The sequence below is a fragment of the Oreochromis niloticus genome, linkage group LG7 (assembly GCF_001858045.2).
Source record: "Oreochromis niloticus isolate F11D_XX linkage group LG7, O_niloticus_UMD_NMBU, whole genome shotgun sequence".
Taxonomy (NCBI): Eukaryota; Metazoa; Chordata; class Actinopteri; order Cichliformes; family Cichlidae; genus Oreochromis; species Oreochromis niloticus.
In genome coordinates this window covers 10,220,075-10,244,768 of record NC_031972.2, presented here as the reverse complement: position 1 = coordinate 10,244,768, position 24,694 = coordinate 10,220,075, and the positions used below count along the sequence as shown (strand labels likewise).

The 24,694-nt window shown below is 38.0% G+C and overlaps 1 protein-coding gene across 4 annotated transcripts; it reads right to left on the bottom strand.

The window, feature by feature from the left end:
- Nucleotides 1-496: 496 nt before the first annotated feature.
- Nucleotides 497-23,979, bottom strand: nek6 (NIMA-related kinase 6). Of its 4 annotated transcripts, none has more exons than XM_003439638.5 (10): nucleotides 23,710-23,974; nucleotides 16,581-16,681; nucleotides 16,044-16,184; nucleotides 10,645-10,707; nucleotides 8,799-8,909; nucleotides 6,170-6,278; nucleotides 5,163-5,270; nucleotides 4,750-4,844; nucleotides 4,236-4,349; nucleotides 497-3,284 (listed from the first exon to the last, which is right to left on the bottom strand). In XM_003439638.5, the coding sequence occupies exons 1-10, from the start codon at nucleotides 23,753-23,755 to the stop codon at nucleotides 3,174-3,176; spliced, it is 999 nt and encodes a 332-aa protein (XP_003439686.2). In that variant the 5' UTR covers nucleotides 23,756-23,974; the 3' UTR covers nucleotides 497-3,173. The 4 variants fall into 4 exon arrangements, with proteins under 4 accessions (XP_003439686.2, XP_005449562.1, XP_005449563.1 ...); XM_005449505.3 differs by having other exon boundaries at nucleotides 23,646-23,736; XM_005449506.4 differs by lacking the exon at nucleotides 23,710-23,974 and adding an exon at nucleotides 23,310-23,576.
- Between the last annotated feature and the right edge of the window lie 715 nt (nucleotides 23,980-24,694).

The window sequence follows — 24,694 nt, the reverse complement described above, 5'->3', positions numbered from 1 at the left end:
TCCTGTGACAATTGTGGATTTTCCTATACTCATTTAGGTTCAGCTCAATTCAATTTATATAGCGCCAAATCTCAACAACAGTTGCCTCAAGTCACTTTCTGAAGTAAGGCTAAAAACCCTACAATAATATAAAAATATTTCAAGATATTAATTTAATTTTCAGACAAAAAGTCTCAAAGATCAGACAGAAACTGGGTAAACTCCGGGTGTGAAAGATAATAAACTACAAAACTTTTTTTGTGTGTGTACCTGTTAGGGCGCTGAAAGATAAAGTAAGACATTCAAGAAAATTATAGCTAAGTCTTTCATTGATTAGTCTAGCAAACTCACGTTTTCAGGATTCTGACAGTTATAAATGAGGGATGTTGATGAATTTAAACCAACATATTTTTAAAAAAAAAATTAATTCACCTACAGCAAACATATTCATCCTCACATTGAAATCTGCTGCAGGTTTCAGTGTGATTAAGTTAAAAGCAAAGCTTTACATCAAAAGAAAATTGACTGAACTGAATTTAATATCACTTTGCACAGAAAAGCACAGTCAACATAAACATAATGGCACAATGCTTTAGAGATGATTGATAAGCATGGCAGATGGAAGATGAAGATACAAGTTATTTAAACAAGATGAAAACTTTAAGCTCTCACTCTGTGCATCTAATACATGTATTTCAAAAACATTGCGTAATTCATTCATTCATTTTCACAGCATCTAATGTTTATGGTGTTTACAGTTTCACAGCAAGATTGGTCTAGATTTATAAATTAGAAGCAGACCATGACTGCATTCTCATACAATCAACACAAAACTACAACACCACTGGAGCAACACTCACCACAACAGTATCAATTCCAGATTAATTTCTGTGTGTGTTTGATTTGTTCTCCTTTACTCAAACTGTGGCATGAAGCATTTTTTCTTTCCCAACACTAAAGATATGCAAAATGTAAACATTTAGGCAACAACAACAACAATTAAAAAAAAACAAAAAAACTCCATATCTCTAAATATAGTTATCTATGGAACTGATTGGGGCTGGTAAAGGTTTTGAGTTTTATGTGGAGGAGCACATATGGCTTATTCATTTCACAGTGCCTGAGCAACAACACAAAGAAACATTTTGTCAATTAATGGCATTAGAGCCCGATTTCTTTTACTGCTCACTCACAATTATCATGTGGCTCAACTGGAATTCAGCAGAGAATATCAGAACTGACAGGTCTGCCACCATCTAGACCTATTCATGCCTGTCACATTGTACACTGCGAACCCGTATTTGTGAACTAAATGGGTGCCCTATGTGGTTTGGTAGTCATTTATAACTTGTATTTTTCATTTAGTCAGGTCACCTTTGTTCTATGTCTTTGGTTTGAAGGACTGACAGAATGTGATATAAACAAAATTTAACAGGATAGAGTTAATAAGTTCTCACAGTCCCATGGCTACTCCTCCCAGCAACACAACATTTGTCTTTCACTATTCTTGATTCTATTGTTCCATCAGTTTTAATGTGAGAACGCAAATTAAACCAACCAAATCAAGTCTAGTCTCAACAGGAACCTGGGTATTGACTAACAGAACTTTACTACTTGTAAGTAACAGGCTTTAAGACGCTGAGGATAACAGACCAGCATGTGAACCTAGTGGAGAACTGAAACAACTTAAAATGTTTCTTTTTGAAACCTGTGGAAACCAAAGCACAGATAAAAGGAGAGTAAGGTGGACACAACATGATTTCCCCATTCATAAAATTAAAATACGGCCACATTTGACTTCACAATGCTTGATCCAAGAAATTCAGTGGTAACTTAGTCTTTAAAACCCAACATATGACTGGAAAGTTCTATGAATATTTAAGTGCACTTTCAGATTTAACCCACTGGTGGCAACCTTTAGATACATACATGACAAACTGTCCTCAGTCAGAAGCAACATCTTCTTTTGACTGCTTCCTTATTCATAGTGGGTTTGCATAACAGACAGCTCCACATATTTGATTTCACAAATTTATACACTGGATGCAACCCTAACAGGATTTGATCCTTCACCAGGTCTTTAAGCAGGGAAAATGTATAAATCACTACATGACGGAGAACTGCCCTTAAGAAAACTTCCAAAATTGTTCTTAGGGCTTCCATAGACTCAGAGAATATACTGAATCAGAAAAGGCAGAAACACTGTCGGTGCTCAGCTGCTAGTCCACAGGTGAATGAATGTGACATCCATGAGAAAGCATTCTTATAAGTGATTACTGAATAATCCCATAAACCTGGCTACTTCTTTAAGCTTTCAGCCACAGTTCTGTCAGGAACTTCTCAGTTAAAATAGGATTGTTATTCCATTTGGAGTCATTTTCAATTTCTGGCCTTATTCGTGGATGACCTCCCTGCCTTTCCCACAACAAAAAGCTTAAAAGGCTTTCAGCACAAACAGAGCAGGCATCAGTGCCAACATGCAAGCACTGATTATTTCACATAAAAATAAAATGAAAAGAAGGAGTTGGAGATGGGTTGCAAAGAGCAGCAAATGTATGTAGGCTGAAGCAGCTTAAATAGAATAACCTATGTGAGATTTATCTATATTTATATTCCAGAAGTGCTAGCTGAGCTCCCCACTGTTTGTAAAAGGCAATATTAACTAGCTACGCTTCATCTGATCATAAAACTATTTTTTATTTTATGATTTTACTTCAATTTCAGTTTCCCCTGAAACTGCATTCTTTTGTTTTTTTCTGAGAATAGGCATTTATTAGCTGTCCATTTTGAACACTAAATGAGGTACTTTACAATGTATAAAAGCATGTATGATATGATTATAGTAGACGACATGACAAATATTCAAACTGCCCAGCCCTACTACACAGGAAGACACGGTTGAACTGGGAATGCAACTCTTATTTGAGGAATCTGTCATCAGAGGGAGACACAGCTATTTTGGCTATGTTCTCAGCTAAAGAAACAGGCAGACATACGGTTACCTCTCACTTTTGTTTTCCGTGAGTATACCCATGTACCTCTTCACATCTTCCATGACTGAAAAGATACATCACAGTATTTCCAAGGTTACAGTCTGCTAAGATGAGGTAAGGGCAAACTTGCTTGTGCAAGGACAGGCACATAGTGAGTGGAAAGCCTCAAATTGAGCAGAGAAGAGGGCTTGAAAGTGTCACTCAGGTGCTAGAAGTCCACATGTGCATCTGTTTTGCAAACTGCAGCACAAAGACAATGTCGGGCCTCTGGTCCGGGTCTGGGCTGATGCACATGCTGACCAGGTCACGCAGCTGCAAAAAGCATTAGGTTGTTATTTCAGCTTTTAAAAAACAAAAAAACAAAACAAGCTACGCTGTGCATAAATTGGTGTAAGCAAAAGGACACATGTTTGAGGGCTATTTTACAGAACAAAAATCACCACATTCAGGGTAGCAGCTAAAGTAAGTAGTAGTAAAGTAGGACTTGCGAGTTTACTTTACCCACAGGCCATGTTCTCAGAATTGTTCAGTCATGCTAAACATAATTTTATAGGCACAGTCGAGATGCAGCAGCGCACGCTATTCTTGAAACTCATCACCTTGTGACGCCCTAGACTACTTTCAGTGTTGATTATACATGCCCTCCCTGTGCCTGCCTCTCACAGTCCAAAGTTATGCACCTTAGGTTAACTGGTATACTAAATTAACCAAAGTTATGAGGTTGTGTTTAAAGAATATAACACTGTATGAAAGTATTAAATGTGGCTTGTAGTCTAAAGCACTTTCTGTGGTCAGTAAGACCACAGACACAAAAAAAAAGCAAGGGCAAATATAGTACTTTCTTTATATTGCACAATACCACACATTATGCTGTCTAGACCTTTTAACTTGCAGTGACTGGAATGAGGCATTGTTTCAACAGCATTGCGCTTGTGCGTTATTGTCCAGGGAAGGTCGAATCTATGATTATCTGTCCAAGTTTACCAATGTCAGTGCGAGTGGAGAAGGTAGACTCCTTCTCCATATATTCACTTATCTCGTGTGAACAACTGACATGTTGAAACAAACTGTATTAGCTTTCATGGAATAGCTTTTCAAGCGCTCAATATAAGGACCTATGTATTCTTCAGATGGCCCCTGCAGGGCTCTGTACACCTTTTTTGCCAAACAGAAAAATAAAACTAGGAACATAATAAACAAAAAAGTTAATGAAACTCAAATTCAAATCACAACAAAACCAAACGTGGCTTTGTATTACTTTACCTTATCAGAGTAATGGTCCGGGGGGAGAGGGGGGTAATCACACTGCTCTATCTTCTGACAGAGGGACAGAAGGTTCATCTTGTCCCCATAAAATGGACTCTGCAGTGCAGCCATCTGTAGCAAAGAGGAAGGGGGTTCATGGGATAAGGAAAGAAGAAAAATGAATTAGCTTTGTTGGCACTACCTACAAGTGAAATATTATTCCTGACCAGGGTTCAAGTTACATTGTGGTGTTCAGAGAGGTCTCTATTCTCGTGCAAGGGTGCTCGGCAGAAGTGTGAATAAAAGAAAAAGTTTAAGCTTATTTCATAAGATCCCACCTCTGGGTTTGAAGTTGAAACCTGATGAAAATACTGTTCGCCTCATAGTAGATTCACTTATATTATAGAACCAGCACTAATCAGCCAACGGGCACCACAAGCTTGGTTTTCTTGTTTTCAGGGTAAGAAAGTCATTTTCTGCTCAATCATTCACTATAAACACATTGAAAAGGTCAAAGTGACTTTGGACCTACCTCATACAGAAGACAGCCCAGGGACCAGATATCTGACTTAAAATTGTAGCCATTCTCATGGATTCTCTCTGGTGACATGTAGTAAGGTGTTCCCACTGACACACAGAAAACAACAGACTTGTCATTTTGTGCACAAATGAAAAAGATGAAAACACTATTTATGCAATAGTTTGAGTGTTACACCTTATAGCAGGAAAACACATACGACAGTGAATTTTTTAAATTTTTTTTATTGCCATACCCCCAAGATATCTTCGTTTAGATTTTTGTTTTATACAGTTTCCATTTTCATCACTAAAATATTTAATCCTGTGTTCTATATGATCTGCATGCCTGAATCAACAGCTGATCTGACAGAAAATTATGCACAACATAGAAATTGTGCATAAACGTGTGTTGTGTGTGTGCTCCACCTAAAGAATGTGCTACAGTGGTCTTGGAACTGAAGAAGCGTCCTAGTCCAAGGTCTCCCAGCTTTACCTCTCCGGTGGCTGTTATGAACACATTGGCTGGCTTGATATCTGTTTTAAACACATGCACACATTGACATTCATTGCAAATACACTGCAATTCTGTTCTAAACCCAAGCTCTATAGTCACATTATATACACTCTACACAGTAGTTGATTTCCTGCAACTATGAGAGGTGTGCTTATGGCTAATTCAATTTTAAGAAAGAACCATGCTGTTTTCTGTTTACAGACAAGTTACAGCTCCAACATTTACCGCATCCAGTGAAAACTGCTGTAATTATGTCACAAACCAATTCAACTTTGCTTGGTTTGGGGGGATACTAGGAATGTTTGGTCTGTGCTGTTATTTTTCTATTTAACAATACTTTCCATTAAAATAGAAAAATCACAATTTCTCTGAAAATCAGATTTAAAAAGATTTAGGTAGGCCAAAAAGCATAATCTGATTTTCAGTGAAATTGACACCGTACTGTGATTTAAAAAAAAAAAAAAAAATTAATGGAAAGTATCATTATCAATATAAAAATCACAATTTCTCTGAAAATCAGATTATGCTTTTTGGCCTACCTAAATCTTTTTAAACCTGGCAAGTACCACAGTATTAAAATACAAACTCTGTACCAAAATCGTTGTGGGCGTGTTGAATAAAACACAAATAACAACAGGATCCAAAATTTTGCAAATTGTTTTTTTCCTTTGGACAGAGATTCTTTTTATTTTAACACCACCTAAATGTTATTATTCCCAATTGTTGGATACAACTGTACATATCAGTTCCTTGTATTTTAATTTTGACTGACAAAAGAAAGAAGTTTAGGAAGATATGAATGCACAACAACTGAGGTGAGAGAATGGTTTGAGCAGATTAACTACATCAGCAGAATGATGGCAATGGAGATGAGGTGTGGATGGTGAAAATGCAAAGTGGAGTGTGACTAGTTGTTTACCACGGTGCATTACTCTGCGTGAATGCATGTGCTCCAGAGCGCTGCACAGCTGCACAAAATATTTCCAAATTGTTCTCTCTGGGATAAGTCGTCTCTTCTTCTTGAAGTACTGAACAGAAAGAAGGAAGAAGTGTAACTAATCTAATTCTATGTGTTAGAACAATGACACAATATTACTGCTCTAACTATCCCTTAGTCATTTAAACACACTTTCAGCTCTTTATTCCTAGGACTTTAAGTGTTTTGTCTAGCTTTTACACACACACACACACACACACACACACACACAAACACACACACCAGTCTTATCTACATTTCAGTATTGTGCAAACCTCAGGTAGGTTATGTTTGCATTTAGCAATAAATATCTGTATGTATCTTTGTGGTTGTCTGTGTCATTTTTCTGTCGTGAAGTGTTACATCCTGTGAGGCTGTGGGAGTGTGTGGGCGTGGTGTTGTCCTCTCCCTCTCCTCCTCCTTCTTTCTTGCCCCTCCCCTTGTCTCTCTCTGCCCCTGCCTTCTCCTCTGGGACACAGCTGCTGCTCATCTGCCCTCGTTTACCACCAATTACCCTCCAGAGGTGGTATAAGCTGGAGGAGAGCAGTGCGGGTGTGGGAGAGGCTTTTGGTGGAGTTCCTGTGCGCTGGTCTGTGTGCGAGTCTGGCCTAGGTGTGGAAAAGGCCCGCTGTGCATGTGTGACCAGCCCCACTGTGCGTGGCTCTTTTGTGAGTGGGCAGTTGTTTCTCGTAGGTGAAGCGGCCTCCTTTTCCTTGGATTGGCCTGCCGGGTTTATTGCTAATAGCAGCATTGCTGTCTTTTTCTGTTGAATCCTTATAATTGTTTAATTATAATAATTAGGGATGGGTATCGTTTAGGTTTTATCCGATACCGGTGCCAAACCGGTACTTTTGAAACGGTGCCGGTGCTTAAACGGTGCTCAAACCGGTGCTTAAAGAATGGAGAACACAAAATTGGTCCAACAACCTCTCATGTTCAGCTGTTTTTTTTGTAAAAAGATAACAATGTTAGCCTTTTCTGCAGCTATAGGGCATATATGGTATCACTCTTGGCTGGAAGCAGTGCTTAAACAATGGAAAAAACACAAACTTTGCCCAAAAACCTCTCATGTTTAACTGTTTTCCACTTTTTCTTTGGTCATTTTAGCCTTTTTGGCCAGGGTGAAGGGAGTATCTGCCATCAAACAAGAAGACAGCCGCATGTAACTACGACGGTGTTTGCTAGTTCACCTTACATGCATTAATGTAATAATGTGGTTAGCATATTCAACGTTAATTACACACGAACAACATGAAGCTACTCGCAGAGGAGAACGGCTGCTGCTGCTGCCATCATCATCCGTCATCATTTCTGCTACGCTGACAGGGCTAGGGGCCAGGACTCTTCTCTTCGGGTTTTGGGGGGGATGTTGCTAACTCCGGGTCCGATAACAGGCACCACACCCGCAGTAGATGTGCACGGTGTGAGGTCTCGCAGCAAGCGATCAAATACTGCGCATTTCTCGGCTTTAAAAAAAAAAAAACAACGCTATGCGTCGCCAGGTGTTTCATCAGATTTGAGGTGTTACCTCCTTTGACAGTATCACAGTATCAGCTTAAAGCACTTGTTGCAGGCTGCTGAGTTTGCATCTTTTGCTGTGAAGTACAGCCAGACTTTTGACCGCTTCGCCTTGGACATTTTTAATCTGTAGCTCTGCTCTAAAAGAACGTACGTACCTGGCCCCGCCTACTATCCTCGGAAACGTAAAATGATTGGCTAGAATTGGCTCAGGGAAAAAAAAAGCACCGAAATAAAGCACCGAAATGTGCGCTGCTTTTCGGTCTGGTTACTACCGTTTATGTCAGAACCGGTGCCCATCCCTAATAATAATATAATAGTTGAAGCGGCCAGCATTTCTTTGGGTTGGCCTGTTTGATTTATCGTCAAAGCAGTGTTGCTGCCTCTTTCTGTTGATACTGTTTAAATGGTTATTGGTTATAATAAAGACTTATTTTGTGTTAAACACCTCTACCTGGCGTCATTTTCATTCCAATCCGGATCCAATTGTTACTGCCCCCCACCCTCTTTGCCTAGCTTTCATGTGGGGACGTAAATTGAAGATAGCTGAGACTTTATTTATAAATGCTTTACAAGGTAAAAATAGTCCTCACTTTCGATGAGGCCACATAAGTATTCATTAAACCTTTATTAACACACAAACAATGAGCTCATATCTTTATCATTATATATATCATTATATATTTGAAATGAATGTGCATTTAAATATTTAAATCACTTCTTTAGACTTTTGTTATATATGAGCTTATTAATTAACAATAAATTTTTAAATCTGAATTGATAAATTACATACGAAGTAATAACTGTATCCAAAATGCAAGCATAAATTCAAATGATCACAGGAGTACTCAGGGCCATTTATATACAAAAAGTTAATCAAGGAAGTGGAAAAATATTGGCAACTCCTAGCACTATCCCTAAGCCCATTAGTAAACACACCTATGGCATCAATTTCAAAATCCTATGTTGCATCGTTCTCGAGTTGTTGAATTCACAAGAAAACATTTCCTCTGATCTTTGACTGAGATTTGAACGAGTCATAGGGTTTTCTGACCTTTATCATCTGGGACAGATCTCCAGCATCCGCGAGCTCCAGAACAATGTTGAGCTCATTTTCTTCAATAAAAGAATCAAGGTACTTGATTACATTGGGGTGATTCAGCTGCTGCAGTGGACAAACAAAAGAAAAATGGTAGCGTCAACGGAGCTGTCACAAGCAAGGCGTATAGCAGAGCCGTCTATGCCAGTGTTTCAAACACATTTTATAAAATACTGGCGGCTTTAAATGGCATTAATTTCAAAATCCTGTGCTGCCTTGTTCTCAAATGACCACATTCACAAGATTTCCTGAAAACTCAGTGACCTTCGCCAAGGTCATGGTCACTGAGTTTAAAATCTGAGATTTTTAGTAGATACACCTTGAAACTCTTACGTTGCCTCACTCTCTAGTTATAGCATTCACAAACTTGGGTCCATGCAGTCTACCCGCCTGGCAGGGTGGCCACCAGTGTTAGTCAAGTTACTTGAAAAAAGTAATTAGTCGCTAATTACTGATTACTTCTCCAAGAAAGTAATTCCTTTACTTTACTGATTACTTATTTTCAAAGTAATTAGTTACTTTAATACTTGGTTACTTTTAAAAAACATGATACATAACCTGAATGTATAATAAAGCAATAGACCTTTCATCCCAATTCTATTTTTTCTGCATAATCAATCATATAAAATTGAACCAGATGAAAAAGTCTCTTTTTAAAACTTGTTAATCTTTTAACTTTATGCACATTGCATCAAGCAAAAATTAAATTATATGCAACATTCTCTGACTAGAAGAAATTTGTTTAACATTTAAACCTATTTTCCGCTTATTCCAGCATATAAAATTAAATAATTTTTTGTGTTTACACTCACTCTTTCAAATATACGCGAGTAAAACACAGCAAAAAATAAATGAAATCAAAGATTAAGCAGCACTAAGTCCTGTCGCTCTTAAATCTATTTTCACCTGTTTAGCAGGAGTGGGGCCCGTGGAGGTTTGCGGGAATTTTACATTGCCGTGGCAGCATGCTAGGTGCTTGTTCAGATTTGAAGTTTAATTTTTGTCGCTGTAGAAAGAAGTTTTCTTCCTACGTAGAGTGTACAGTGGACGCTAATGCTTTTGTCACTTTTTACGGAATCAAACTCAAAGTAATGTCAGCACTTCCAAGCTTTAAACGCTGCATGGTCGTACTCTCTCCCACACTCCATATTATCCATTGTTGATCTAAACATGTCTGTTGCTACCACGGACGTCGCACGTTCGTACGTCATTCTCTTTAGACACTCTCACAAACAAAATCACAGTTTAGTAACGCAGTAACGCAGGATGCTTATGGGAAAGTAACAGTAATCTAATTACAATCCCTTACTTTACTCATTACTTGAAAAAAGTAATCAGATTACAGTAACGTGTTACTTGTAACTTACTTGTAACTTACTTGTAACTTACTTGTAACGCGTTACTGCCCATCTCTGGTGACCAAGTCTTTAATGGCTGGGGGTAAAAAGCATTCTGATGTAGCCTCAGATTTGAGACTGGTTCTTATATGCCACTTTTCTACTCTGCCTGAGCACTCAAAGCAGTTTATACAACTCTCCTCATTCACACCCATTCATACAAGCACTGTTTTTTTATCCTTAAATACTTTCTAACATTCATACTCCGATGGCGACGTCGGAGAGCCACTTGGGGTTAGAATCTTGCCCAAGGATATTAGGCACACAGACTTGAGCAGCCAAGGATCGAACCACCAACCTTCCGATTAGTGATGACCTGGTCTTTCCCCCCAGTAACAGCCACCCCTTTTCGCACTCATTCACTTATTATCAATCAGAGTATAATTTGCTTTGACAGACTTTACCTTCAGTAAATCAATCTCTTTGATGCAGTCCTGACGAGCCTTAGCATCCATCATCTCAAAGATCTGCAAAAATACATTGTGAGCAAATGTGGAAAGAAAGAACTTCATTTTAACAGAAAGAGACCTCCAGCAAATCTTCAACAAGCAGTTTAGTGGTGAGGGAAGAAAAGATGATTTGGAAAAATTAATTACTCAAGTCATCTAAAAGCAGTCAATAGAAGAGAAACAATCTAAATAAACCATCAGTAATTATTAAGGCTGTATTATATTGAGACTGTGACACTATTGACACGATAATCAGCTTCTGTATGAGTAAAGTTCTGATAGCTCCTCCACATCATGTTGGCTCATGACGCTTAAGAAAACAACAATAGTGGAATCATTGCCTTACATTTAGTTATAGTACTTTCAGATAGATATCTAGTGTACTGAAATTCACCCCCAGTGCTGTGTAGTCCATTATTGTAAAATTAAATGTTTTAAGAAATAACCATGTCAGGAAATACAGTCCCAATTCCCAAAAATTTGGAAAAGATATGTAAATGTAAATAAAACATAATGAAATGATTGGCAAATATCATAAACCCATGTTTTATTCACAACAGAACATATAAAACATACCAAATGTTTAAAGTGATAAAATGAACAATTTTACGAAAAACACTGGCTAATTTTTAATTTGATGGCAGCAACAGGTCTAAAAAAAGTTGGGGCAAGGTCATGTTTACCACTGTGTACCATCCTGCATTTTTTAACAACAATAAATAAAAATGTAGGAACGGGAGAGACCAGTTGATGGAGAGGAATGTTGTGCGATTCTTGTCTAGTACAGGATTCTAGCTGCTTAACGGTCCCAAGTATTCGTTGTCACATTTTTTTTGTTTAATAATAAGTCAAATGCTTTCAACTGGTAAAAGGTCTGGATTGCAGGCACATCAGTTCAGCACTTAACCTCTTCTCTACAAAGTCATGCTGTTTAAATAGATGCAGTATGCAGTTTACCATTATCTTGCTGAAATACGCAAGACCTTCCCTGAAGATGATGTCTGGATGGGAACGCATGTCAGTATAAGACCTGTATATACCTTTCAGCACCATTGAGTTGCTGCTGTTGTTTCAATTAGCATATATCCACAGTAACAAGTTTACATGCATTAGTCATTACAACTGATTACATGATCAAATCTTAGTTTGACTTTATTAATAGATCATAAAACCATCTCCATCTTCTGTGTCAGACTATCTTTATTAAATTATAAGTATTTCTGAGATCTTCCGTAGATGTGCATGTCTACCTCTTTCTCACGGTAGAATAATGTGTCAATTAATAAACGGTTATGAGTGGGTGAATGCCAAAGACACAGCTTTCCTCATGTACCATTGTTATTAACAAGTAAAAGATAGTTTGTTTTCCACAAAAACTTCTTACTCATGTTTCAGAATGAGAACACAGAAGATGAAGTCTTTCTGTGCAGTGAAATATTAAAATACTTAACTCTAAACAGATCTAGGGAGTGTTGAGTTTGAATAAACACTATAATGGAGAACATTTAGTAGCGTGGGAGCAGACAGAAAGACCTCATGTGGATTACTATAACTATACTCTAATTGGTTTATTAAACAGAAGGAAGATCAAGAGCTCAGGTATCTTAGGCTCCTGAGGGAAATAAACATCAGTCAGTGGAAGATGAAAAACAGTGTTAATGTAATTCAAGCAATGTGTTCCTAGTTTTGTCAGAATTTTACTTAACATGAAAACTACTAGCTATCAACAGCTGTTAAGGTGGGATGTTTTCTTGCACCCTACTCTGATGCAATTAAGACGAAAGAGTTGAAGATATGAATCAATAAACACTTTGGGAAAGATTTACCAACTTTTCTTTTTAGGTTGTCTTATTGCTTTTCTATTTGCAGGAACTTTTCTTTGTGAGTGCACAATTTTGGAAGGATAGTATTTGAATAAATAACAATTTCACTAAATCCCATGAAAAAGTATGTCTTAGTTTGTGTTTGGTGCAACTCTGATGGCTGCCACTAGTCACCTCACTCAGTCCTCACCCTGCAGGTTTAAAGCTAAGCCCAATGTACTTCTACTCATGAGTAATACTACTATTATACTGGTAACACAGCAGAACTGAATTCAGCTTCAGGCATCTTGGTTTTACAGGCAGCCAATTTAATTTTTACCGCAAGTTAAGCAGTTTGCAGTGTTTTAGGCATATAGTCATAAGTCCTTTCATATAGTCATAGCATATTGTCCTTTCTATATATCAGAAGAGAGGTTCCCACAGTGGGTCATCTGCCTCCACACCCTATCTCTAGCATCCTCTTTTGTCACACTATCCTCTGCATTATACCCTCTACACTATGTGTATAATTAGTGTGTAGTGTTGTGTAGTTAGTGTGCAGTGTAGTTATTTGTTTTGTATGTTACAACAATGAGGTGACTACTGAGTGTCACAGATGCTGGCCAAAAAGTCACCAAAGACAGACTGAAATGTAAATGCTTTCTCTGGGTAACAAAATAACAACAACAACAACAACAAAAAAAACAGGTGGTGTGTCAGGCCTGTGATGTGTTTCTCTGTCTTGTGATGGACTATTTTTGGAAATTGCACAAATAATTTGTGTTGCATCTTATTTTGACAAAATTATTTTATAAATAGTTAAATATTTGGACAAAAAAAAAAACAAAAACCCCACATCGGGCCTACAGCTCCACTATGTTCGACCACACAATAATGGATAAAAACATATTGTGTATATTCGAGTTCAGTGAATTTGATGACACAACTTTACATGACCAAATAGGGAGCTCCAGGGCCCTTGAATAAGTCATTCCTTTCAACAGCTCTGGGGATCTCAGGAGGAAAGCATAGGAAAAAAATATGGCAACAGCGGGAGTTTCAGATGAGAGAGCGAGTGAGACTCGCTGTGGTTTAGATTTCACAAGGAGGATGTCAAAATAAATGCAGTAATTTGCAAAACATGCCATAAAACTGCTGCCGCAAAAGGTAGCAGCATCACAAATTTATTCCGCCAGCTGAAAAGTTATCCACTGAAAAATGAAGACTGTTTTAAACTCTGCATGTCAACGTCTTCCCACACATCAAAGAAAATGATAAATAAACCAGCTGTGAAAAACCTCTGTGTGCAACTAAAGGTAAAAAAAAAAAAAAAAACTGCTAAAACAAAACATTTGAATTCATTAAGACTTTTGTATTCAAAGTAGAAATAATAATGAATGGTCAGTTTGAATAAGTTTAGGCACTATAGTTGAAAACAAGATTTGTTTTTGGAGGTTGTTTAAACATATCATGATACATATTGTGGATCATGATATAGCCAAAAAATATTTTGTTATTAGATTTTCCTGATATCCCCCAACCCTACTTAAATACACACCAACTACAGACTAGCTACCTACTAGTCTGTAGTCGGTGTGGAACATTAAATGGTGTGGAACAGTAGCATCTCCACTTCACTACAGGGAGTGCAGAATTATTAGGCAAATGAGTATTTTGTCCACATCATCCTCTTCATGCATGTTGTCTTACTCCAAGCTGTATAGGCTTGAAAGCCTACTACCAATTAAGCATATTAGGTGATGTGCATCTCTGTAATGAGAAGGGATGTGGTCTAATGACATCAACACCCTATATCAGGTGTGCATAATTATTAGGCAACTTCCTTTCCTTTGGCAAAATGGGTCAAAAGAAGGACTTGACAGGCTCAGAAAAGTCAAAAATAGTGAGATATCTTGCAGAGGGATGCAGCAGTCTTAAAATTGCAAAGCTTCTGAAGCGTGATCATCGAACAATCAAGCGTTTCATTCAAAATGGTCAACAGGGTCGCAAGAAGCGTGTGGAAAAACCAAGGCGCAAAATAACTGCCCATGAACTGAGAAAAGTCAAGCGTGCAGCTGCCAAGATGCTGCAACATCACTGGAGTGCCCAAAAGCACAAGGTGTGCAATACTCAGAGACATGGCCAAGGTAAGAAAGGCTGAAAGACGACCACCACTGAACAAGACACACAAGCTGAAACGTCAAAACTGGGCCAAGAAATATCTCAAGACTGATTTTTCTAAGGTTTTATGGACTGATGAAATGAGAGTGAGTCTTGATGGGCCAGATGGATGGGCCTGTGGCTGGATTGGTAAAGGGCAGAGAGCTCCAGTCCCACTCAGACGCCAGCAAGGTGGAGGTGGAGTACTGGTTTGGGCTGGTATCATCAAAGATGAGCTTGTGGGGCCTTTTCGGGTTGAGGATGGAGTCAAGCTCAACTCCCAGTCCTACTGCCAGTTTCTGGAAGACACCTTCTTCAAGCAGTGGTACAGGAAGAAGTCTGCATCCTTCAAGAAAAACATGATTTTCATGCAGGACAATGCTCCATCACACGCGTCCAAGTACTCCACAGCGTGTCTGGCAAGAAAGGGTATAAAAGAACAAAAACTAATGACATGGCCTCCTTGTTCACCTGATTTGAACCCCATTGAGAACCTGTGGTCCATCATCAAATGTGAGATTTACAAGGAGGGAAAACAGTACACCTCTCTGAACAGTGTCTGGGAGGCTGTGGTTGCTGCTGCACGCAATGTTGATGGTGAACAGATCAAAACACTGACAGAATCCATGGATGGCAGGCTTTTGAGTGTCCTTGCAAAGAAAGGTGGCTATATTGGTCGCTGATTTGTTTTTGTTTGTTTTGAATGTCAGAAATGTATATTTGTGAATGTGGAGATGTTATATTGGTTTCACTGGTAAAAATAAATAATTGAAATGGGTATATATTTGTTTTTTGTTAAGTTGCCTAATAATTATGCACAGTAATAGTCACCTGCACACACAGATATCCCCCTAAAATAGCTAAAACTAAAAACAAACTAAAAACTACTTCCACAAACATTCAGCTTTGATATTAATGAGTTTTTTGGGTTCATTGAGAACATGGTTGTTGTTCAATAATAAAATTATTCCTCAAAAATACAACTTGCCTAATAATTCTGCACTCCCTGTAAGTCTGGCCTCCAAATATACAAACAGGCTAAATTATATTAGAAGTATTATTAGCACTAAAGGAGGCTGAAATTAACTTAATATTTGACACATTCATGTAAACAACTATGCTACCACTGGTTAAACAGTGGTTAAAGCTAAGCTAGCAAAGACTAAAATAAATTAACATTATGCCTACAAGTTGCAGATGATTAAGCAGAAGAATGTATTTGACAAGGCGTGTACAGTTTACTTGTAAAATAAAATACTGTAAGTAATCAAGTTAAACACATTAACTTCCAAAACACCAATTTCCACTGTAATAAACATAAACAGGAAATGATATTGCACTGCAGTGAGATCTAACACCACATGTATGGCGACTAAGTACAAAGAGCTGTACCTGGACTTTCTTGAGTGCCACCAGCTGTCCATCAAGCAGATATGTTGCTTTATAGACCTCACTGAACTGACCCCGACCGATCTTCTTCTCAATGTGGAAGTTTGCCATTGTGCAGCAGTAATTATAGCTTGGGACATTTTTCTGAACAAGAAAACACCATCAGCAGTAAAACAAAGCAGTATATTATAACTCAATACACACCAATTTTTCCTTTCAGCTTGGTGATTTTAACAGATCTTTCAATACTATGTGTTATTTCAAAATCCAAAGCTAATACAGACAGAACATTTTGAATATGTTGATGGTAGTTATCATCAACTACCACATGCTAATAGAAGAAAGACATTAAACTGCCTTAGCCACAGTGTCTAAACTTATCTTGCACAGTGCTTTAACTTACAATGTCGTATAGACACTATACATCTTGGAACATGTAATGCTCTTTTTTTGGCTAAAAACATGAAAAAAATAAAAAAAAATAAAAAAAAAAAATAAAAAAAAGGCCAATACTGTTTTTTGGTCAATACTACTACCTACCTGATCTTCCTGGCTTGGCATCTTGTAGAGATTATTGTGTTTGTCTAAGGTGGGCTGGTTGTTGTTCTGCACCTCCATGTTTGCATCACACCTACCCACCTCTGCAACAAAGAATAGTTAAAATGACTTATTTAAAATCATGGAACATTTGCTTAAAACATAAAAAAAAAACTCCAGTCATAATACACAGAAACTGGGATAAAGTGTAAGCTTTACTATAAATGCATTACTAGTTAATGCATTTATTACTTCTAGGTTGAACTACTTCCTTCAGTTAATTCAAAATGCTGCAGCAAGAGTTATGACAGGGACTAGAAAGAGAGAGCATTTTTCTTCTATATCTGCTTCTGGCTTGGCTTCCTGTTAAATCCAGAATTTAAATCCAAATTTAAAATACTCCCACCACAAGGTCTTGAATAATCAGGCCATTTTATCTTAATGACCTCATAGTAGCATATCACTCCATTACAGCACTTCGCTGTCAGACTGCTGGCTTACTTGTAGTATTTAAAAGTAGAATGGAGGCAGAGCCTTCAGCTCCCAGGCCCTCTTTCTGTTGAACCAGAATTTACTTGGATTTAAGACACAGACACCTACTACTACTTTTAAGATTAGGTTTAAAATTTTCCTTTTTGATAAAGCATATAGTTATGGCTGGATCAGGAGAGCCTGAATCCTCCCTTAGTTACACTGGAATAGGTCTAGGCTATTCCCATGATGCACTGAGTGTTTCTTCTTCACTCACTATGTGTTTATATCGCTCTCTGCATTTAATCATTAATCTTTGTTATTAATCTTAATCACTATTAATCTCTAACTCTTTTCCACAGTGTTTTGTTTTTTTTGTTCTCCCCTCACTCTGAACCGGTCGCTGCAGATGGCTGCACCTCCTTGGGGCCGGTTCTGCCACAGGTTTCTACTAGCTACAACGCGTTTTTTTTTTTTTTTTTTCCCTTTCTCCATGTCACCAAAGCGCTTCTTCATAGGGGATCATCTGGTTGTTGGGTTTTCTCCGTATTATTGTAGGGTCCTTATCTTAATATAAAGTGCCAGGCAACTGTTGCTGTGATGTGGTTGTATATAAATAAAACTGAATTGAATTGAATTTAGATACATATTAAATAAGATGTCTGTTTATGCAGCTAAAATGTACATGCATTTCTTGGTCTTTACTTATATGAATTATTGTATTACTACATGGTCACAGGATGGTCTTTATTAGGGGTGGGTTTTGATTATCGACTTAGCGATTAAAATCGATTCTAGCTTGGATAATGTGATATCAATTCATTAAAATCATGAATCGATTTTTAAATATAAGTTTATTTTGCCCGAAATGCCAGAATCTCAGGTTAAACCTAACAAAATTTCAACAACCACCAAACAGCTAAAACAGTAAATGAGACCAGGTACACGGATTCTGCACAAAGATGTAAACACAAAGTGCGGACCTGCCGACGGATCAGAGTCAGTGAGATGTCGCCTTTCTCACCCGACGGCACGGGCATGGACACGGTCAGGGCTGAAAGCCAACAGCTCACTGATTCTGATGTTTCGGCGGGTCCACGCTTTGTTTTTAGGTCCTTTTTGCGCTAGATTCTGAAGCTGCAGGTTTTATCTCTCTCCAAACAATATTGACTGAACCAGCAGCAAAAGAAGATCCCAACTACACTTCACACTTCGCTTCACATAAACATCGTCATGAATTCCTTACTTTTGCTGTTTCGCTTCCAGCATGATAAAAATCACATTTCATGCACAGCTCTCACTCTCTCTCTCTGTGTACTTCAAGAACAGTTTCCAATCTAAAAATCTCTGTTTTCTGCATCATTCGCTTGTTTATTACGCACAAGTCTACTGTTGTTTACAGTGCTGTCGGCCGCTGGGTTTTTTTCCCCTTTTCCTTTCTTCCGAAAACAAAGCCTCATTTCTGCTGTTCAATACTGAACAAATTTAAACTTTTTAAAATTATGCAAAATTGCAAAATGCTTAGCTGTGTCCCTAATACAACCTCTGTAACTTTGCTCTGCTTCACTTCAGCAGCATCAAGTAATGTTCATATGTTGATTATGGTGTTCTTTCGTTTTTGATCTACTGCAGAATATTTTTAAGGTCAGATTCTGCCATAAAATCCCAGGCCAGGAAAGTCGCCTTCATGTTTTTCTATGTTTTATCGTCAGTTACTCTGACACAAAGGCATCTGCTGTGATGCTTACACCTTTGATAAAGTCTGGCAAGTGTCAGCTTTCTTTTTATAGATATAAAAAAATATGGATATGTACTGATACGTGATCAGAATTATAATATTTCTGACTGTCTGAGGCAAAATTTCCCGATTCAAATCGAATCGAATCAAATCGTGGATCAAATCGATTTAGGACCTTGTGAATCGGAATCAAATCCATTCTAGAGATCAGTGACGATACCCAGTCCAAGTCTTTATGCTTTATAACCATTACAGTTTGTATATAACTGTGATTTGGCACATATAAATAAAAATAAAATTGAACTGAGTTAAAACCAAGATCATCTGTTATAAAACTGACCTGTTAGTTTAAGACATGTAGCTCTTGAACTTACTTCTCTAGGTGTTCTTTCATATACAGTGGTATGCAAAAGTCTGGGTACCCTTGATAATTTTCATGATTTTCCTTCATAAATCATTGGTTGTTTCGATCAGCAATTTCGTTTAAATATATCACATAGTAGATGAACACTGATATTTGAGAAGTGAAATGAAGCTTATAGGATTTACAGAAAGTGTGCAATAGCTACTTAAACTAAGTTAGGCAGGTGCATAAATTTGGGCACCCCAACAGAAAAATTACATCAATATTTAGTAGATCCTCCTTTTGCAGAAATAACGCCTCCAAACACTTCCTATAGCTTCCAATGAGAGTCTGGATTCTGGTTGAAGCGATTTTGGACCTTTCATCTTTACAAAACATCTCCAGTTCAGTCAGGTTTGATGGTTTCCGAGCATGGACAGCCTGCTTTAAGTCACACCATAGCTTTTCAATAATATTCAGGTCTGGGGACTGAGATGGCCATTCCAGAACGTTGTACTTGATCCTCTGCCTGAATGCCTTAGTAGATTTTGAACAGTCTTAAGGCTCGTTGTCTTGTTGAAATATCCAGCCCTGGCGCAACTTCAACTTTGTCACTGATTCTTGAACATTGTTCTCAAGAATCTGCTGATACTGCCTGGAATCCATGCGACCCTCAACTTTAACAAGATTTCCAGTACCTGCACTGGCCACACAGCATGATGGAACCGCCACCACATTTTAATGTGGGTAGCAAGCGTTTCTCTTGGAATGCTGTGCTCTGTTTCCGCCATGCATTCCGCCTCTTGTTATGCCCAAATAACTCAATTTTAGTTTCATCAGTCCACAGCACTTTATTCCAAAATAAAGCTGGTTTGTCCAAATGTGCTTAAGCATACCTCAAGTGACTCTGTTTGTGGCATGTGTGCAGAAAAGGCTTCTTCTGCATTACTCTCCAATACAGCATCTCCTTGTGCAAAGTGCGCTGAATAGTTGAACAATGCACAGTGACACCATCTGCAGCAAGATGATGTTGCAGGTCTTTGGAGCTGGTCTGTGGGTTGACTATGACTGTTCTCACCATCTGTTGCCTCTGCTTATCTAAGATTTTTCTTGACCAGCTTTTTGTATACTTCCCCTAAACCATGATGTTGAACAATCTTTGTTTGCAGGTCATTTGAGAGTTGTTTTGAGGCTCCCATGTAGCCACTCGCGAGACAAGATGGAAAGAGGAGAAAAACTTGCAATTGACCACCTTAAATACCCTTTCTCATGACTGGATTCACCTGTGTATGTAGGTCAAGGGTCACTGAGCTTACCAAAGAAATTTTATGTTTCAATAATTAGTGCTAAAGGTATTCAAATCAATAAAACAACAAGGGTGCCCAAATTTATGCACCTGCCTAATTTAGTTTAAGTAACTACTGCACACTTTCTGTAATTCCTATAAACTTCATTTCACTTCTCAAATATCATTGTGTCTGTCTGCTATATGATATATTTAAATGAAATTGCTGATCCAAACAACCAATGATTTATGAAGGAAAAACATGAAAATTATCGAGGTGCCCAAACCTTTGCATACCACAGTAGCTTAAACTTTCATAATAATTATATGTAATGGAAATTTTGTGTTTCCCTCAGTGTACTATTGGCATGTAGCTTTAACTTCCTTGACCAAAGAATGAGTGTGCAGATATGAAAAACTAATTGTAAACTGTGTTCAAGGTCATAACACAGTCTGTGTGTTTTAATTATCACGCCAGTGCCTAGATGACCGTGGGAACTGAGCTCCCAAGATTCTGTCCACACAATGGCTATAAAGGAGCTGTTATTATTTTCCCTATTTGTCAATGCTGGTACAAACCCTGTTCGTGCTGTATTGATTCCTTTGCTAAGGATTTATTTGTCTTAGCAAAGGAATCAATACAGCACGAACAAGATTTATTTTTCTTTTAATAAATGTCAAAAAATCAGTTTGCTTTATTTTTCCAAACTATACACAAGGTAATTGTGTGTGTCTGTATTACACAGCAAGCTAAGGAATTATGCATGTGACACAGTTTAGTAATGAGACCATCTACAGTGGTTTATGTTTTTGTGTTTTTCTTCTTATCACTCACTAACCAAGCTCCACAGTTAAATATGTTGGTATTACTGTTTGCAACAAGCAATACTGAAAGCTTGCTGATTAATTACACACATTAAGCATGTAAGCACGTTTTGTGTCAAAACATTTGACTGGTACTGTAAGTGAATCAGTAATGACATGTTTAAAGATGTCAGGGGTAAATTTACTTGCCACGTGCACACTCCTACATCATTATGATGAAGGCATTGGGGTTCAATCATTTGCCCAAAGACACTTCAACATGCTGAATGGAGGAGTGAGGGATTGATTGATTGGTGGATGACCCGACTCAACCCCTGAGTCACAGCTGTATCGTTCAATTTAGCAGTGTACATGTCACATCCATACCCAACTGTGCAGGCTGAACAGCATATAAGAGCATTTTTATAGTTTATTACAAGAATCAGTTTTACTTTCTATGGATAGTTATCCAAATCATAACAACTCTTGAATAGGGTAATTTTTTTTAATGACTCATTCACCTAGATACTGTACTTAATTGCAATTTGGAGTCATTAACTCAGTTTTCTCCAGTTACAAAAGGACTGTTGCCAGGTTTGGGCAACAGGTTTGGGTCCTGTGGTGACTACAATAATTCAAGCCTTTGTTCTAGTTTTACTGGAAAAAAGACAAAGGTATTTTCAGACCATCAGATCACTAAAAGTGACTCAAAGTAACTGCATCTCTGTGTCTGCTAAGTTAATATGACTAGATGAGTTATTTTAACAATTTTGTACCTTCTCTCGCAACTTATGATTCTAATGAAAACAAACCAAAAGCAAACGTTTTGGATCAATTGAAGATTTTTTAAGGAATTTTCAAAAACAATCTGATAATAACTAATTATAATAGTCCAGCCTAGAAAGTAATAAATGTATTGCCAAATGCAAATATGACATGCTTGGAGCAGATACCAACTGATCACTGTAACATGGTCCATGCTAATCATGCACTAATCAGGACACCTGATTACCAGAAATTAAGAAAAAGAGTGAATAGCAGAATAAGCTGTTTGGCATTGGCAGAGTTTGGCATTTTCATCGGCACAACTATGCTACTCAACCCAAAAATGCATTTTTGCTAAGTTGTATGCACATATGTTTTTGACTTTTTGCACAAGTGTCAAGGAATACCCGCACCTGTGAAATGAAATGCATTGCTTCTGATTATCTTTTTTCTCACATGGAGCTTTTGACATAAACATAACTCTTCATGTAGTGAAGAAGAACATGCAGAGGGTTGACGAGACATGCTAAGGTAAGACGGTGGCATCTGCTGTGGGGACCCCAAAAGGGAGCAGCCAAAAGAACAACAATCTGACATAGCTGCCACGCCCTCATATGCCAGCAGAAAATCGTTGTTGATTGAAGTTGCTCAATGTCATTGGCAATCTCTGGATGCCACATGACTATTAGTCGCTTCCTGTATAGACAGTCTTACTACTCAACCTTTCCCTTCATATTCAACAATGTCGAGTGCTCTATGAAACTATTGCCCATTAGCTTTTGGCTACTGTTGGTAAAACAACAAAAATAAACTTAATTGGGTGATCTCAACAGGTCACAGTGGTTTCACCTAAAACTTGTAGTTGTAATGACCCATGCCTTTTTTTCACACCTTGACTCATGTGATGAGCATATGATAAACAGTGGGTCAACAAACGTCTTAAAGGACAAACCCCAATACCTGGTACTCTCCAACATTTGGTTTTAGAACTGCAAAAGCTCTTGGATGAGAGCTGAAACCTCTTCAAGAAATTTATTGTCATTGTTATACGGATGTGTTTTGTTTGGAGGGGTTGTTTTTTTTATATAATGACAGAGATGCTATCACATAATACACCCAGTGCCACATCTCTGTCCTACCCAATTACCTCACGTTGAATTGTAATTGATTAACTTAATGTATAAACCAAATTGGTCTAAGTCAAAAGTACAAAAATTATATTTACAGGAAGATAAACCAGGAGCTGCAAAAGTTACGAGTATTGCAGTGGTTTCCTGTTGTGAAAGAAGAGCCTGCAGAGAGGAGAATTAGCCCAATAACACTCACCATTACTTCATTTAGCTTGAGTGACAGGTCGCCGATAATTACTTTAAAGTGGCAATGGAAACATGGAAATGAAATGGATGTGAATTTCAGTCCAAGTGTTCTGCTGCGTGCTCTTTTCCGGGCCTGGTGCAGCACGATTGTTTGAAATAGAAAAAAATATAATAATATGTTTAAACTATAGACCAGGAATCTATAAGGTCTCGTTTCTGTCCGGGTAAGCAGCACGCTAACGTTGCTGCTAACTAGTTAACTGCTACGAAGGTTGTGCAGCTCTCCAAAATGAGGCTGTATCCTGTTCCATGACGCGTTTTATGATTCAGCCACACATGAACTTACTGAAGCGAGCTGCTGCACAATCCTGCGAGCTGCCACCGTCTCCTTACTACTGACTGTGTCTTACCTGAAGAGGAGTCAGTAACGTCCTGCTTCGTGAAGGCCTTCCACATTTTACAACTTCTGTTAGTTCGTGTTGTTGTGCAACTCCTCACACCAACAGTGTGAGTCAGACCCCCGCCCCCGAGTGTCTCTCAATCGCCCCCCGCCCCCGCTCGCTGTCCAGCAGCTTGTTCAATAGAGCTCGCTGATAACTGAATAACAGAACGATACGACAAAGTTTTCAGTCTCTGGTTGCTAAAGTGGACGCGAAATTGTGGGTCAGTAGTCTCCGCGCCCTACTTTTTCTCTCAGTCTCCTGCATACGGGATGGGGCTTTTTTTTAGAGTCTGGTCTGAAAATAGATTTGTATAAATTAACATGTTGAAACGAAAGAAAAAAACGTGGTGGCCGTTTGACAGATGAGATTGAAACGGAGATGAAATTTCTATTAAAACGTTAATCATTCGGGGAATTAAAAAAAACAACTACAAAACAACAAAGCAAGGAAAAACATACTTTAACCAGTTCGGGTCTGTAAAACAAAATTACTAAAGCAAAATTTTGTATCAAAATTTTTTAAAAAAGAACACCTGAACACACACACGTGCATACATTTTATAATTGTTTATTTATCAAGCATATTGAATCAAATTGAGTTAATATACATTTATCCTTGTGCTGTTTTATGTTATGTTGTGTTATTTATTTGTATATGTATTTTTGATGCTTTGGCAATAGTATTTTGGCATGGTTATTCGGGTCAGTGTTGTTTGTTTGTTTGTTTGTTTGTTTGTTTGTTGGGGGTTTATATATTTTTTGCCTCTGTACACCACCACAGTGGATTCAGCATCAATCAAACATCAATATGCGATTGGAGTGCAGACTTTAATTACAGGGCTTTAACAAAAGAATTCAAGGAGATGTTGTTGCAAATCTTATGGTCCAGGCTTGCAGGCTGATACAGAACTAAGAATAGCGACAGAGCCAGACTAGTTCAAGCTTCACCTTTT